Raw genomic sequence first — 17167 nt, 5'->3', positions numbered from 1 at the left:
CCTGGGTGGCTCAGCTGAGTCCTGGCACTTCAGAGAACTCTGGCCAGCCAAAACAGCCCCGCAGAGGGGTGCCAGCGAGCCCCCCGGGGACCCAGGCGGGAGGTTTGCAGCCCGCGGGGTGGCACACAGGGGTGGCACTGATGGCACGGGGCCGGGGGACACAAATCCTCCCCGGTGCGCGCGGCGCCTGAGAGCTGCGGCGCTTGCTGGAGCGTTTCCCTGCTTTAAAACCAACAACCCCTTGGACTGGAGCGGCTCTTTTCTTTCTTTTTTTTTTTTTTTTTCAAAGCAAATCACTGGACTCACACAGGACGCAAGGTATTTTTCTCTATAGAAATCCTTTTTTCAAGCAACTATGTCAAGAATGTTTTCATACTTTGGGCTGGATGGGAAAAAAAAAAAAAAAAAAAAAAAAGGGCTTAATCCCCTGAGATGGTTATTTCTCTGAAAACAGACATGCAAATGCTGGACTTGTCAAACCTTAAAATGTTTTCTTTATTCAGGGAATTACTGCCTGCCTGCTGAGCCCGGGTAATGCTGACAGGCTAAGCCCGGGGCCTTGGCAGCCGAGCATGCAGAGTGTGGGAAAGGGCGGCTGAGGCACGCGCCAGATAAGATCATACAATAAATGATACAGCCCCGCGGAGCGCACGGCCACTTTCATATGCAAACAGGCTCCCGGTGCACGCACACGCGCGGGCTGCGCCTCACCTTGCGGCGGGGAGGCTGCGGCCAGGGCCGGGTGGCTGGGAGCCCCCCGGGACCCACGGCACAGCCAGGCACAGCCAGATCCCAAAACAGATCCCATAGATCCAGCAGGGACCCACCCCGTGTTGCCCTGTGCCTCTCGGTGCTCGGGGCTTGTGCTGCAGCTGGGGAGGTTGTGGCTCGCAGCCCCCAGAAGAGGAGGGGGAATCGTGCTTTAAGCACGTTTCTGCCTCTTTTTCTTGAGCATGGGGTAAAAACCTGCCAGCGAGACCCAAACGGCTCCAACGGGGCCAAAGGCGGTCCCAAACGCATTGTACCTTAATTGCATTTTGCTAAGCTAGCACGCTGCTTTTGGCCTCCTTGACAATTTTCAGTGCACTTGCCCGGGGTTGGGCAATCCAGCGACAAATTCCGCCCTTTGGCAGGGATCCATAGACCCACGGAGCAAAGAGCGTGACCCTGCAGCGGGACTGCCACATCCCTGCCACCACCCCGTGCATGGGGAGGCTGCGGGAGCCTGGCACCACGTCCGCGTGGCCCCTGCATTTATTTTAACAACCCGGTGATCCCCTGTGTCCCAGGGGAGGCTTTGGGCATGGAGATCTCCACACTCGCACGGCCACAGGAGCCCAAAAAGCGCAGTGGCAGGAGGCTGCCGTGCAGGTGGGGGGCACGGCTGGGCGCTTCCCCCGGCACTTGAGGTAGCTGGGGGGCAGAGGCAGGGCTGGGGCATCCTGGCCTCTGACTGCCGGCTTAATGCGGCGCATTCACACAGATAATCTGTCAAGGAAAAAATGAGCCAACAAGCTATCTATTCTTGTCTGCGCTACTTTCCCATGTCAGGAACAGGCTGGGCTGAAAAATGTAGGTTTCCCCTTTCATCTTGCCTTTCAGAGCCCCCTGAACAAGATGCCTTTCTTTGCCAGCGCTCGCTCAGGAGATCTTGCCTCAAACAGTGGGAAAAGGTGATTTCTTTTTTCTTTTTCTTTTTTTTTTTTTTTTTAAAATTGTGTTTTCATATCAATGCTCAGGCATCTGGCCGCCCACGAAGCGAGGTGTCAGGGCGCTGGGGGTGCCGCTGATCCCCCCCTGGCTCCCCGCCACTGTCGCTCTCTCCCCACGGAGCTGAACGGGGGCAGCAGGATTTCCCTTTCCCCATCGGGATATTTTTATGTTTAACCTCAAAAAGAAGTGCCTGGAGAGGCCAAAACAACAAGGGTGACCCCTGGTGACAACCACCCACCCCGTGTGTCCCCACGGCCCGGGCAGGCAGGAGACGCGCACGTGCTGCCTGGGGTGGTGGCAGCCCTCGCGCTCCTCGGTCCAGGCGTCCCGGGATTGTCTGCTCTTTTCGTACAGTTGCGTTGGTCTAATAAAAGCAAGAAATATGTTTTTATAGGCTTTGTGGTCTGTCTTTCATTAATCATGTTTCTGTGTGTACTTGCTGGTTTGTTCTGCTCCAGTGACTGGCAAAACCACCGGCTCTCCAGCTGCACGGCTCTGCCGGGCTGCCTTTGTTGATCTATGGAAGTGGTTTTTGAGAAATAATATTTGAAATGGCCAGGTAACGGCCAAGTGCAGGAAGAGGACGTATCAGCGGCACTTGTACAGCACAGATCCAGCTATCTGGTTTCTTGTAAAAGCAAATACTTTAAAGGGCTTTCGGCTGCCCTGCTTCCTTCGCTATTTCAGAAGGACTGAGAAGTGTGGTCCCGTTTGCCATGGTTTCCCCGGTCTGGGGATCACACGTGGCAAGCAAACAAAACCTCTCCGAGACCCAGCTAGCAGTGCCAGTGGGAACCTTCATCTTTTTCTTTTCTTTTTTTTAATACATCTTTTAAAAAAAGGTAGCTGCTCTTGCCTCCTCCTGGCCCAGGGAATGAAGAAGTCATGCTGTGCTCCTCCACAGCCCGTCCGCCCCAACGCCGGGCACTGGAGACCAGATGTTTCTCCAGCTCGGTGCGACACGCAACCCCTCCGACTCTTTTCCCCTTGGCTTTTCTTGGCGGCTTCCAAAAGATGGGCAGAAAGAGGAGACGCAGCACTGGGAAGCAACGGCTGGGGACAACCTGGGGGCCCTGTTGGTCCCTAGGGGACACATCCAGCTGGTGGCCCTCTGCCAGGAGGCTCCGTCCGCAGGGCTGCGGCACAGGCTGGTGGTGCTGTGCTGGTGCTGCCCAGCCTCGCCGTGCCCGCAGCGCAGCCAACGCAGCGCCCGCGGCCACCCGAAAGCTGTCGGAAGAGCTGAAGGGCACAGGATGTGGCTCTGCCGCCTGACATTTGGGAGGCAGGGCTGCTGGGAGGAACCGCAGGGAAATGGGGGAGCAGACAGAGCAGGCGGCTAATTGCAAGGAGCAAAAAAACACATAGGTGAGATAAAAGAGAGCGTTTGCATTGTCTGGGCTCCCCCAGACATCCCAAGGTTTGCCTGCGGCTGCTTGGCACAAAATCCTTCCAGCCTCGGAGGAGGTCATGGTTAGTCTGGAATCAAGCACAACCAGCAGGCGACGAGAGCAGGCGCAGAGGAAGGCACGAAACCAGCTCCTCTTTATTGGGGGGAGGACTGGGAAACGTGTGAATGTGATTCCTGGTGGTGCTGCAGCCCTGCCGTTGCCACAGCTTTTGCATTACAGCACCCGGAGACCCCACCTGCAGCTGGAGCTGCTCCAGGCTCCGCGGAGAAGAGCTCCTTGCCCGAACACACACAGCAGGAGTGGAAACGAGCACGAAACCACTTTCCCACAGGCAGAGTGGGCCAGGGCTGGAGCAGACACCCCCTTGCTCACGTCTCCAGCCCTGTGGTGGAGCTGGGTTCTCCAGCATGGGAAACGCTGGGCGTCCTCAAACCTGAGCCTGGCGGAGCCCCCCCAGGATGCTGCTGGTCCCCGTGCAGGCTGCAGGCTCAGGAAAGCCAAAAAAAAAAAAAAAGAAAAAAAAAAAAACAAACAAGTGGCTTTGCTTTGTCCCTCCAAAGGGTTAAACATCTCACACGAAGCCACCCCGGAGCCCCCACGCCTGCTCTGCCCCCTCCGTCTCCTTCACCCTCCGTGCGGGCCGGTGCCAAAGTCGGAACCTGCTAATCAGCAGCTCCCCGCGGCAGCCCTCCGCCTGCCTTGACTCCTGGCCAAGCGCGGCCGAGCCTGCCGGCGCAGGAATGTGTGAGAGCCATGTGTCACTCCTCCCGACTGTGGGAAAGTGCTGCTCCAGTGAACTCGCAGCAGCTGCCCTGCCCCAGTCCGGCCGTGCGCCGGGACAAACAGGAGCTGGGGCGCGCAGCCCTCGCCGCCGCGCGGGTCCCCTGCCAGCCCCCGGCCCCGCGGGTGACAAAGAACATCTGAGCCCCCGCCGGCTGCAGGGGCTGTGGGAGGGATGGGGAAGGAAGGGCTGCTGCCTTGTTTGCCTTCACCTTTTCCCCCAACTTTGTTGCTGGTGTTATTATTATTTTTTTTTTCGGCGGAGGAAGCAGAAGCGGCTGCGGGGATGCTGCCAGCAGGAGCCGCACGAGCCGGGAGCTGCCCCAGCGCCGTGGTGAGGCCGTGGCCACCCCACCGCCACCTGGCACTGGTACAAGGCCTTCGTCTTCAAAGCCTGCGGCACACAAAGGCCCCTTTCAGAGCCTGGAGCTGGCCCTGGTCAGCCCGGCCGGCTGGGGCTGAGCTCAGCGGGGCTGCGGCACGGCACCGGGGCAGGAGAACGGCACCCACGGGTGCTCCTGCAGCCCCCCCAGCACTGAAGTTGCACACAAGCAGTACCAAAGGGGATGGAGGGTGGGAGCGACCCTTCCCTCTGCCCTGGGGGATTAATGGCCAGTGGGGGACCAGAGGAATGGGGTTTGTGCTGGGCAGGGGGCAGAGATGCAAAGCGCTGAAGCCGTGCATTCGGGGCTGCCTTGTGCCCCCGCGCTGCCCCAGCCCTCGTCAGCTCCTTCTCGCCCCGCTGGCCCCGGCGGATCAGGCTCTGCAGACAAGCCTCTATTCCTGCCCTCGTTTTCATCTCCTTCCTTTAAGCCTGCCGTGGGCTCTTGTTAAAGCTGCTTGCTGGGGACTCATTAACTTGGCAGGCTCAGCAAACTCGGATCAATTAAAAGGAAGCTCCTCAGGCTCCCTGCCCCTTGCCGCAGTGCTGCCCCTTGACATCGCTCGGGGGTAGGTGCTGCCTGCTTCAGCTCTGAGGCTGTCCCGCGGCTCTTGCTGTGCTCAGTCACATATTCCAACGTGCCCATTGCCGGCGGCAGTGTTAAGGGTGTAAGAAGAAAGGCAGTCACCCCATTTTTCCCCCAGAAAAAGGTCTGGATGCCCCACAGCCTGTGGAGAGGTGGGTGTCCGTGCTGCTGCCCTGACACCCGCTTCTCTGCCCACCTGTGGTGCCCTGTTGGGTATTTCACGAACCCTCGGCGAGTGGTGCTGGCTATCCAACCAGAGCCACACAAATCCAGAAGCCTCCACATCCTTGCTTTCAGCTCCTGAAGGGACCCAAACGTCAGACATCACCTGCTGCAGCACCTCTTGCCAGGCTGTGTCCCCCCCCGGCAGGCTGCTCGCCACGCTGCCTCCTGCCCACGAGCATCCCCGCACGGCCTCTCAAGTGGGGAAAACGCTTACAGCTGGCTGCAGGCGCGGACCCAAACCCTCCCCTGCAAGCCCTTGAAGTGGGGAAGTTTGCCTGCGGAGGAACTGAACTTGGGAGCCTGGGGTCAGCAGTTTCTGCTTGCCAGAAACGAGCAAGAAAAGCAAACAACCCGCGCGGCCCTCCTCTCCGTTGGGTTTTGTTACACTTTCCAAACACATCAGTCAAATCTTCAATAAGGATCAGCCAAATCTTTCCGAGGCTTTGAGGCTCGGTTTCAGCTGAGCGTTGGCCTTGGTGACACGGCGCAGAGGTCTGAGTGCAGCCACCCAAGCTGGGTGCCAGCAGGGCCCCGGAGCCCAGGAGCACCCTGCTCAGCACCAGCCCCGCGGGCAGCAGCTTCCCTCGCCCCTCGCCTCGATGGGTGGGTGCACACACACATGTACAAAGGCATATAGGTGCTAACGACCGTGTTTATGTACCGGCTGTATTTGTTGGGCATCATTTGCGGGATGCAAATGTGGGGAGGGTGAATCAGCTCGCTGGGGCTGCAGCCCCACCAGGAAGGCGACGGCCAAGCGCCCGCGGTCGCAGGGAGAAGCCTGCAACGTGAGCTGCGGGCTCGGAAATTAGGGGCAAGGGCAAGGAAGCCCGGCATCTCCCTCAGCTCAGGAGCCAACTGGGAGGCAGACAGCTTGGCTGGCAATGCACAAAAAATGCCGATGGGGCCTCAGAGCCCGGCCGGCTGCGGGCAGCCTCCCGGCCTCAGCTGCTGCCCGCTGGCTGGGCAGCTCCGGATACCTCTGGATAGCGTTTCTGCTCGCTGCCGATCCCTGCTTAGTGGGCACATTGCTGGGATGGCAGAGCCACCCCGAGCCCCCAGGCACCGGGCTCAGCCCCCGGCTCGAATTCAAGGCACCTGCTGCCTGCAGGCAGCCCGGGGCTCGGCCAAGCTCGGGGCTGTGATCGGAGCCCTGGCGGTGGGTTCAAGCCCCAGTGGCTCCTGCACCGCCATGCACAGCTCGAGGAGGGCAAGGGGGCTGAGCAGGACTGCGGCTCCCAGGGCCCCTCGGCTACACCAAATTTATGAGGGGCCTGTGGGTGCTTGGCTGGGTTTGGTGGTCCAGCCCCCGTGCTGGGCTGCTGTCCCCAAGGGGCAGGAAGGGAGGGGATTGGCACCCCCTGGCCCTACAGGAGGTCTGGGGTCACCATCTCCTCCACACCATGGCAAGGGAGGAGCAGGATGCTGGGACAAGGACCACGTGCAGGGAGCTCTCACTCCTTTGGGAGAGGAGGGCATCAGCACAAGTGCTCAAAACCAGCCATTTCACCCAGAAATTTTGGTTTTTAAAAAGTATTTCCTATTCTAGTTTCTACTTTTTAAGGCAAAAAGTTATTGTTGAAGAATATCCCTTTTAATTCCAATATAGTGTAATAAAACAAACGCTGTTCTGTGGTTGACATGTTTGCCAAGCACTTTCTGCAACACTTTTTTTTTTTTTTAATACCAAAATCATCCAACCAAAAGCTGGTTCTTTGACGTGACATTTTTATTTTGGTCCAAATTCCCTACCTGTATCCTGGAACCACCCCAACGAGCCACTTGCACACAGCTCCTGCCCGGGCCGGCCCAGCTGGGAGCCGAGCGGCGCTGGCAGCAGGAGCAGCAGGGCTGCGGCTCGGCCGCCTTCACCCGCACACCTCCAGGGGAAGGGAGGGGAGGATTTTAATGAATTAGTCCTGGGCGCTCTGGAGCATTTCCAGTTTGCAAATTACCACTGCTTTATTAGGCTCTAATTCAATCCGCCCCAGGGCATCGCTTGCGAAAGCCTTCCCGAGGAGGAGCGGGGTGAGGTGTGCGGGTGCTCTGTGCTCTGCTGCCCTGCGTCCCAATGGGTGACCCCCCTGCCTCGGTCCCTGTTCCCCTTCCAGCAGGAACAACGGGGGAGGAAAATGTGCCCTGAGGGTTGCTGGAGACGTGTAATTTCATCGGGTGCCCCTGCTGCATGACAAATCCCATGACAAGAGCCATGGAGAGGTTGGGGTTGAATTGTGAGGGATTAATGCCTGCCTCCACCAGCCCAGCCTTGGGGGCTGGACCCCCCCCAGCTCCCCGGGACCCTCAGGGTTGTCCCCGTGTGCTCAGCGCCATGCACAGAGGCTCGCAGGTCACCGCTGCTGGGGACGTGTCACCAATGGAGCAGCCACACGTCTCCGACCACAACCACCTCGAGGGTCGGCGAGATCCTACAAGGGCACCAGTACACACTGGAAGACCAGAATCCCCTCCCCTAAGCCCTAAAAGCACTCAGCCCTGGCTCTTTTCCCCCCGCACACTGCGCTGTGAAGGGCTCCCAGCAGGGTGAAAGCAGAGGGTGGGGGGGGGGGCAGGAGTGCGGAGGATGGATGGGGCTGGTCCAGGGCTGCTCTTATCTGATGGCTGCTGAGTGAGGCGTGATGGGTTCCCCCACAACGGGGCTGGATTGTCATCTTATCAGATGGCACAAGCCCCGAGCTCTGGCTATGGCCATTAATCACCTGGCTGCAGCTGCTCCTCCAGAAGGAGCCGCCCCCACCACCCCCCGGCTGCCTCCCATCTGGGGGCTGCCAGCAGCAGATGGGGGTTGGTTGTGGGGGCATTTCGAACAGCGGGGTGGGCTTTAATCCTAATAATCCCATTTGGGCCCTGAGAGCTTCCCACAGGGCAGCGTCACCCCGGAGACACCCAGCCCAAGGGGACACGGGTGGCCGATAGCCACACAGGGCCACCAGGCTGTCCCCAGGGGTCACCTCGGCCGCAGACCCCGCAGGAATGCTGCCCGTGGGCACAGAGCCCAGCCGGGAGGGAGCTACCCACAGGGCCTGGCTTCTCGCAGAGGACGAGCGCGGTGTCTGCCCCCACGGGCTGGAAAATTTCGGTCAGGAGGCACAACGAGGGGCTGGTGCCAAGGCAGCGACCCGTGCGCGGCCGCCGGCGGGGTCCTTTTACCTCCCCCCTGCAGCCAGGGCGGCCGGCGAAGCCGTCTGCGTGCTCGGGCACTGGTGCCATCAGCGCGGGTGGCATTTGTCCCTCGGTCACACTTTCCCCGTGCCCAGATGGTGCAAAGTCCTCGCTGTCCCCGTGTCAGCTGAGGAGGCGGGGGGGCAGCCCGGTGGCTGAAACCGAAGCCGGGGCGGCCGCAGGGCCACGTGCACGTCCCCCCTCCATGGAAAATTTAATCCTGGTGGGAGCTTTCTCTCTGAGGGGCCAAGGAAGGGGCTTGTGCCCTCCTCCCGCGGTCATTTTTATTCTCCTTTTTTTGTTTAACCTCGCATGGGACAGCAGCAGGGAGCAAATCCCACCCTGGGGATTTGTTGCCATTGAATATCGTGCTTCTCCTGGGGCTGTCAGGATGCACAGGACGTTTCTGTGCCTGGTGACACTTGCTCGGATGCCAGGGTGTCCCAGCTGTGTGGGGCAGCCAGCACCGGGCCACGGGGCCGTGTGGGCTTTGTGTCCCAGGAGCTGCCAGGCAGCAAGCGAGAGCTTGTTCCAGCGTGTAATGGAAAGCACTTGTCCCTTGCAACGTCGTCTGGCCGTAAAATGTCAGAGAGATGCAAAAGTTAAAAATACAGCAGAGCAAACAACCACAGAGCAGCACTGACCCCAGCGCCGGGGTGCTGCTCGCCCAGCACAGCAGAGGGGAGCCAAGAGCCCCCCAGGCACAGGGTGACCCCAAGGACAGCTGGAACGGAGCAAATGCCACCTGTGCTGCCTGACACCGCTGCTGCTGGCGGGTGCTGACACAATGCTGACAGGAGCCGGGCTGTGTGCTGCTGTGGGCTTCTCCCCCCTCCAGTTTGGGGACATCCCAGGCAGGTTTCTGTGTGCTTTGGTCCGCTGATGAGACCTGCAGGGCTCAGCATCCCCTCCAAACGGAGCCGAGGCAGTGTCCCAAAGCAGGGACATGCGAGGAGCTCGGCAGCTGGAGCAGGGAACGGCACGGGCAGGGGGGCTGGGGACACCGCCGGCTGCGCGGAGAGGTCACCCTCGAATCGAGCAGGGATCGCTTGCCATTGCGGTGGGATGTCAGAAATGTCCTCCGTGTATGTATACCCACACATCTAAACGTGGCTGCAACAGTTGAAGCAGATCGCAGAGCCTCGGAGGACATTCCTGAGAAACCTCTCGCTTCTGCAGTGCCAAGACTCCGGAGCACGGTCCCGGCTCCGAAGGTACGGCTTGGAAGTGAAACACGAGCCTGGGAGAGGAATTCCCGCAGGAGAGCCTCTCATAAGGGCAAGATGCGGAGGAGAAGGAGGACTCGGAGGAACAGGTGCAGGCAGTTCTGCAGCACTCACCCACGTCTGCAAATCCTCTAGTGGAAATAGCGAGAGGAGCAGGGAGCAGCGGTGCAATAAATCTTTTAAAAGAAACAATGCGACCAGGATAGCTGGCATAAAAAGGAGCACGTTCCCTTGGCTACCGGGGGCTTTAAGAATGAAAAAATCGGAGTGGCTGAGAGATGATGTATTGCCCAGGGAAAAACAGCGATCTCAGGGAAAATTAAATCCTGAGATCCTGAGAAAGATTCCTGGGCGATCTGGGTACTTTTCAAAGGGTTGGAGGAGAGACGTCTCTGCCGCTCTTTGGTTTCCTTGCATGGCTTTCGTCCTCTGGTGCTGCAAGGGTCTCCAGCAGATGCCTCTGCACCCCCCTCTGCACAGGACCAAGTGGGAAGCAGCTCCCCTCGGTCCCCGTGCATCCCCCGAGCTTGTTCTCCCAGCTCGCTCGCAGCTGAGGAGCCGTGGGGACGCTAACGCCGCCGTAATGGGTAACACACTGCTTCGGCGGGACGGTGCCTCCAGAGCGCAGCGCGCTTTACAGCTACCATAAATAATGGGATCAGTGTTTGTAAACTCCACTTTAAAGAATCCATTCTTTTCCAGAGATTTCAAAAGCATGTCATTTTCCATATCATGAAGTTTGCCAGTTCGTCTATTTTTAGCAGTTCTCACTCTACTGATGTGGTCAAGACAGCCCTTAAACAGAAGAGAGCGGCTGCGTGCCTCGAAGGTATAAACAGCCAGACATGTGATGGGAAATGCTTCAGAGGTGAGCGTGTCAGACTTGCAGACATCAAAGTCGTTGGGTGGTGGAACTGCAGGGACCGATCCGTGCGCAGGCTGGATCAACAGGCACGGAAAAACATCTTAAAAGTGCCTTTTCTTGGAGATCTGAGGAGTCTCCAGAGGAGTCTCACGGCCCAGGGAGCGAGACAGATGGCGCAGAAAACTCGCAGCACGGCCTCAGCTGGTACCAGCACTTCCTTGGAAACCTTTGTTTAGTAAACATGAAGATAAAAAAAATAAATAACAAGGTTGTGTGTGAGGCTCAGGGCTACGACTGGGGATCCATGCCGCCAAGTCAGGGAAACATCACCGGACTCCAAACATTTCTGGCCTGGGGAGTGTCCTGCGTGCCCCATGGCCGAGGTTGGGTCTCGCTACTCGTTAGCTTTGGTCATTAAATTCCCTGGAAAAACAGCAGTGTGCCTCTTGTGTGCTGTCGCAGGCCTGCATCACCTTTTCCATGCCTGCCTTCCCAAGGTGTGCTGAGCTCCAGGCTGCGGGGGCTCACGCGCTCTCCTCCAGTGCCCCCCTTCCTCGCTTATGGTTCCAAGCAGTTTTCACCACATTTAGCATCTCAAGGACCCCGTTCTGTCTAAGTGATAAATTCCCATCCTGTGTACATCCTTTTTTCCTATTTAAAGGCTGTTGACTCTTTGGCTTTAAGCACGTGTGTGTATTTATTGGGTTGCTAGCTAAAACAACCGGGTCGTGCCTTGCTGCCGCTCAGCTCTCAGTTTGATTAAGACGGTGGAGCCTCTGTGAGTTTCACTGAAAAACTTCAGTTCCTCCACCAAACGAGGCCATCTTGACTTGCAGGTGGTTAAATCACCTCTTGACCTTCTCCTTTTGCCTCTCATCACCAGCCTGGCTGTGCCAGCTCCTTCCTGCAGCCTCTCCCCGTGGTGCCCCATCCTGCTCCAGGTGCTCGTTTTGGCACGGGATGTCCTTGCACCCTCCTTGCTCCCTGCCCTGCCCCGGATGGCTTGACTCAAGGCTGTGTCCCGAGGAGCCTCCTACATCTTCCTCTGAGCCCTGACCTTCCTGCAGGGCTCCTGGGCCAACCCGGCACATTTTGGGGAGCCGCACGCTCCGGCTGTGACCCCGCACCAAGTGAGGTGTCCTGGGGTGAGGCGGGGACATGGGGGCAGCCCCTCTGCCTGTCTCCAGCCACCTGGGCGACCAAGCCAAGGCTCCCAACACCTCACACGTGGGTGTCCCTGTGCCTCCCCATCCCCGTCCCCACCTCTCCCCAGCTCCCGTGGAAGCTGGCCCTGCTCCAAGGCTCACGCAGGGCGGCAGCGGGGCGGCAGGAGGAGGAAAGCACGGAGCAATCCATAACCTTTGTAGCGCTCCCCAGAGCAGCTGTCTGGCAAATGTCAAGCACTGTCTAGGGCTATTTTGGGCACTTTATTTTTGTAAAGGATGCTTTGGGGTGGGGGAAGGGCACAGAGAGCTTTTTCCCGTTGCCAGTGCCTCAGAGAATAAAACCCCTAGGGAGGAAGGTTCAAGGACACTCCTTGGTCATGCGCACAAAACCACGGTTTGGAGAGTCCCTGGAGGCTCTGGGTGGGACGAACAGGACACACCAGAGATGGGCCTCAGCTCATCTCATGACCAGAGACCTCCAGAAGGAGCCCATGGAGCAGGGGTGGTGACATGGGGGTGGCTCCTGCCATGGACATGACCTCAGTGAGCACCGTCACCGCAGGGGGACCAGCCCTCGTGCTGCCCAGCTCCCCAGGAGGGCTCTGGGTGACAACCCCCCTCCCTCAGCTCTTTTAGAGGACGCCAGGCACTCCAGTGTCTGATTTTTGGTGTGTCACTGTGTCACGGCGACCCCAGGGGAAGGCTCAGGCCCCTGGAGGCGTGCATCCTCTGGAGAGCTGGCAGAGCTGCTGCGTGGCTGAAAGTCAGATGGCAAAGCAGCTCCCCAGCTGAAGCCTGGCCAGATGAGTAACGCAGCCACCGAGTGGCCCTCTGAGGGCTCTCCCAGCCCCGTACAGCCAAAGCTCTGGATGTTTTCCTCAGCTATCCCAGGGACCCAATCTGCCCAGCCCCAAGGAGCCGTCAGACTCCGCTGCTTTCAGCAGAGCCAAGACCCAGAGCCAAGGCATTGCACAAGGAGGAGCAGAGCATCTAGAGGTCCTCGTGTGAAAGACTGCACAGAGCGCAGCTGGAACACCCGACACCAAAACGTCCCTGCTGAAAGGAGCGGGTGTTCTTCCAAGAGCTGAAACCGTTGCGGAGAGTCGCTGTGTTTGTCTCTGAAAGCTCTTCTGGGGAGCCCATAAAATAAAGCAGCTCTCATCTGCAGTAGCTGGAGGGTTCCGTCCCCCCACAACACGCCCCTATCAGAGGCACACGGAGTATGGCCGTAGGAGAAACAGCCCCTCAGCATTTTAAAATGTTGCATAAAAACGTCAATATTAAAAAATGCTGTACAGGGCTGGCAGGTGTGTGGCTTTGAGCAGTACGGGGACCAAGGGCACCCCTAGGAAAACTCTGCGTGAACAACCCAGCAGCACACACTGGGCAGCTGGAAGCGAGTGCAGGGATGAGCAGCATCTGATGTGGGTTTGTCAAGAACCAACACGCCAGGGCGGCCCCATTTCCACCTCCAGTGTGGTACGGTGGGGATGGGTGTCCCCGGGGGCTCTGCCCGTGCCCTGCCAGCGGGCAGGGGGTGCAGGCAGGGGGTCCCGGGATGGCCATGGAGCCGCGGGTGACGGCGCTGAGGGAGCTGCTCTCAATGGCTCGCTTGTGGGGAAGCCGCTGCCGAGCGCTCCCGGCGTGGCGGAACAGAGAGCGCATTTATCCCGGCTGCGGGGCTGCGGACAGAAAAGGGATTGTGGCAGGCTGGGGGATCGGGGTGAAACGCCGCGAGGAGTGCTGGGGGAGAGCGGGGACGGCGTGCCGATGGGTGTCCCTGCCAGAGGTGGACGTGGCTGGCCAACCCCCGGTGACAGCCCCCCACGGGTGGCCACCACAAGTCACTGTGCAAAATGACAGAAAAGCCCACGCGTGCCCCCAGCCCCTGCCTGCAGTGGGAGCAGGGTGCTGGGGAGCCAGGCGCCCCGGGGCAGCCACCAACACGCAGGGATGGCTTCCACCCCCAGCAACTGCAAACAGAAATGGAAAATTGTCTCTGTCAGCCTGCGGAACGAGCGTGCAAACAACCCCCCAGATCCTGTTTTTTCCGTGCTCCCAGAAGAATGTAAACTTTTTTAAACAAAACCCAAACTTTTCTAGCAAAGCGAAAAAAAAATAATAGAAGAAAACAGAAAGCAGCCCAAGCTACTAATTTGTGGCAAAGCCCAACAATCCTCAAACTCCACAGCAGCGCAGCCCTGGGGGAGGCTCGGAGACCTGCTGCTGCTGCTGCTTTTGGCCTCCTGTTGGGATGTAGGCCCCTTCTCGCCGCCTGGAGAAGGACGTGGCCACATCCTGCCCCGCCGGGGCCCTGTGGGGCTGGGGTGGGAGCACAGGGAGCAGCCCCCAGCTCAGCCGGGGCCCCAAGGCCATGCGGCGTCCCCGCGCCGCGGCGGGGGATGAAAGGAGGCCTGGGCGGCTGGCGTGCGACCGCGCGTCCCCCGGGAGCGGCCGGCAGCGCGTGCGTCCGTGAGCGGCTGCTGGCCGTGCGCCACGCTCCCCTGCGCTTATTTACGGCGGTTTATCAGGGGCTGCGGGCTGCGATAAAAGTTTATGAAAATAAAAGGCGTCTCCAGCAGGCTGCGGCGAGAGCGGGCCCGGCCGTTTCTTTCCCACACTGATTAGGATCTGGGCAGGCTCCCCGCGCTCCAGATCTCCCGATGAAAGCAGCGGGGCCGGCGGCGCTTCCCTTCCCGGCCCCCGCTCAGGGCCAGAGGCAGCGAGAGGTCAGCGGGCTGCACACCACGCAGCGGGCGCCTGGCCTGGCACGCCGCACGCCACGCACCGGGCTCCGTGCCACGCTCAGCCAGCGGCGTGCAACACGCCCAGCGTGCCAGGCAGCGGGCGGCACACCAGGCACCGCGCACACCCTGCACCGTGCCACGCGGACCACATCGCGGGCAGCGTGTGCCAACACAAGCCCCCACCTTCCCCAAGCAGGAGGTGGGTCAGGAGCTGCAGCCCTTTCCCTCTGAAGGGGCACACACACATGGGGCAGAGCCAGGATGGGGACAGGGCTGTCCCCTGCGGGGGTGGCGGGTCCCTGCCCCATCCTCACGCCGCCCTCCCCAGCCCCGGGACGCCGGGCGCGTTTCCGCCGATTGTTCGCTGGCGGCAGGGCCACGGCTTCCTCCCGGTCACGAGCCCGGCCGTCACCCTGCGCTTCCAGGGCAGGTGGGCTCCGGGGAACAAAGCCAGAACTCACCAGGCTGCCTTTACTGGGGGGGGACGGACAGAAGCCCTCAGGCACCGAGGGACAGAAACCAGGCGGCGTTACAGGCTGGAAAATGGGAGTCAGCTCCAGCAGCCAGCGGGGATAATAGGAATTTTGGCAACGACAGCAAGAGGAGAAGGATCAGTCCCCCCAGTGCTGCTGGGCTTGGAAACGTTCGGTTAAGTGTGGGTTTTGTGGGGGCGGTTTTATTGCCCCTGTTACCTCCAGCACGCTCAGGGAGAGGTGCTGGGAACCAAAACCCTCCCCAGCCGCTGCAGACGAAACCTCAAACCACACGGAGCACACTCAGCCTGGGCTCTGCTCAGCAGCTCGAAGCACCGACCGGTTCCTGGGGGGATCCTGCAGTCCCCGAAGGGATTTGGGTTTCGGCAGGGCTCGCAGCCCTGCTGGCAGCACCGGGGCACTCGGCCATCCTCGTGGGGCCGCGATCGATGGGGCGCTGGCAGCGCACCAAAAGTGAATTCAGTCACTTACAGTAAAATCAAAGGGGGCAGAACAATGAGCACGAAGCAAGGTTAAAGCACCTTGTTACAGGAACAAATTGTTCAGCTGGCAGCAAAATAATGGGATTTATGGCCCCGCAGGTTTAGAGCCAGATTACTCGTGGTGATGTTTGAGGAGCTCGGCGTTGCCAGCTCCTCCCGTGGAGGTGTAGGGTCGGACCTTCCACATGCAGGGGCTCAATCCTGCCCCTGCCATTGTGGAGGCCGAGGTATAACCCAAAGCCCTGAAAGCCCAAGAGCTGTTGCAGCTTTTCCCATCCCTTTCCCACCAAACCCCTGTTGGTTTGTGCACCTCGCACCTGCCCCGGGACACAGCAGGACCCCCCCTGCCCCTCCACGCCCCGCAGCTCTGTCAGAGCACGGCGTGGCCGGGCTTGTTTTGGAAATGAGTTGTGAGGCACTTCATTGCCATGGAGACTTGTTTTGTGGACAAATAAATATTTGGTGCTCTTTCCCCTTGCCTCGACAGTCCATCCCCTCTCCCCCTGCATCCTGGTGGCGTGTTTATACTGCAGGGTCCCTGCTCCTTCAGCCTCGCTCATCCTTCTCGCTCATCCTGCCCGTGCAGCACATCCGCTCTCTCCGCATCCTTCATCCCTGCCTCCTCCTCCTCCCTTCCTCTCCCCTTCCCTGTGCCTGTTTGTTGGGTGTCCCAGAGCAGGACGCTCAGTTACCTCCTCCACTCCTTCCAGCAGCAGTTGATGAGCTTAATTGGGCCAAAATTGCTCCTTGCCCCCTCTAAACACGCAGATAACCAAACATTTGGCCCACACTTTTCCCCCTGTACCTGCCCGTGTCCCTGCAGGGACGGGGACCCGCGTGCCACCCGGCTCCAGCAGCATCCCCTGCACAGCGGCAGGGCTCTGCTCCTCCTGGACAGGGAGCTGCCTGTCTGGGGAGAAAGGAGGCCATTAAAAAAAAAATAAAATAAAAGCATATTTTGCCCTGAGGAGCAGCAGTGACGGGGAAGAGGGGAGGCATTTGTGGGCTTAGCCACGCGTGGCACAGGGTGATGCCGCGGGGACAGCGTGCTGCCACCTCCTGCCAGCACAAAGGGCCTTTCTGTGGGCAGCATCGCGTCCTTGTGGGGACACAAAGTCCCTTCTGAGCCCCTCCACGTGCCAGTGCCCCAAACTTTCTGGTTTTATTAAGAAGCAGGGGAAGGGGAGGCAGGACACAAACGAGTCTCCTTCATTAATAAATCCTCACAGCTGTGGAAAGTTTGAGGCAGCGAGAGCACCCAGACAGAAAATTAAAAAACTAATAAAGTCCTCAGTGTGGGGGCACTGGCATCAGGTCAGCTTTACTTCTCGAGACACCTAATAAAGAGGCATTCCAGGACACTAACTCATAAGGGAAATCTGCATGGGGTCAAGGGGAAGAGTGGAAAACTAACCATGGTAACTCCAGCATGCTGGAAAAGCAGCAGAAAGCCAGCAAGGAGCTGGGGCAGGCTGTTCCCCCCCTATATCCCCAGCAGTTGTTGGGGGCTGAGTTGCTGGAGGGAGCCCCTGTGATGGCCTGGGGGGAAGGATGCTAGGGGACAGCTTGCCCCTGGGGACAAACCAGGCTGCCAGGGGAAAGCCAGGTTGGGATATGCCTGGGTTGTGCACTGATGGCAGCATTTTGGGGTAAGGGTTAACCAGGGCAGCATCCTACCTGGGGGTGCCTTGATGGGAGTCGCTGTATTTGGCCTGTCCAAGAGCTGCCTGGGGACCTCAGCGCCTTTAAAAGAAAAATAAAAGTTAATTCCTGCCTTCTTGCTGTTGTTTTGATTTATAGCTTTGAAAAATGCGTCACGCTGCAACACAAGGCTAAATCAGCCATTGACGATATTCCAATGTTAGCTATAAATCTGAGTTACCACGTTTTGATCCCTTACAGATAAAAATCT

General features: G+C 59.2%; 1 protein-coding gene across 1 annotated transcript in view; it reads right to left on the bottom strand.

Moving 5' to 3' along the window:
* Positions 1-258: 258 nt before the first annotated feature.
* The window catches only part of LOC140003205 (uncharacterized), a 46787-nt gene continuing 29878 nt past the window's right edge, over positions 259-17167 (bottom strand). The window contains exons 4-6 of the mRNA XM_072042541.1: positions 16933-16998; positions 16061-16161; positions 259-8846 (exon numbers count right to left, since the gene is read on the bottom strand). Coding sequence (XP_071898642.1) covers positions 8490-8846; positions 16061-16161; positions 16933-16998 — 524 coding nt within the window. The 3' untranslated portion in view covers positions 259-8489. The remainder of the gene's footprint in view (positions 8847-16060; positions 16162-16932; positions 16999-17167) is intronic.

This window comes from Anas platyrhynchos, chromosome 9 (genome assembly GCF_047663525.1).
Source record: "Anas platyrhynchos isolate ZD024472 breed Pekin duck chromosome 9, IASCAAS_PekinDuck_T2T, whole genome shotgun sequence".
Classification (NCBI taxonomy): domain Eukaryota; kingdom Metazoa; phylum Chordata; class Aves; order Anseriformes; family Anatidae; genus Anas; species Anas platyrhynchos.
The sequence above is the reverse complement of the archived record's forward strand: the minus strand, read 5'-3'. Positions and strand labels throughout refer to the sequence as shown.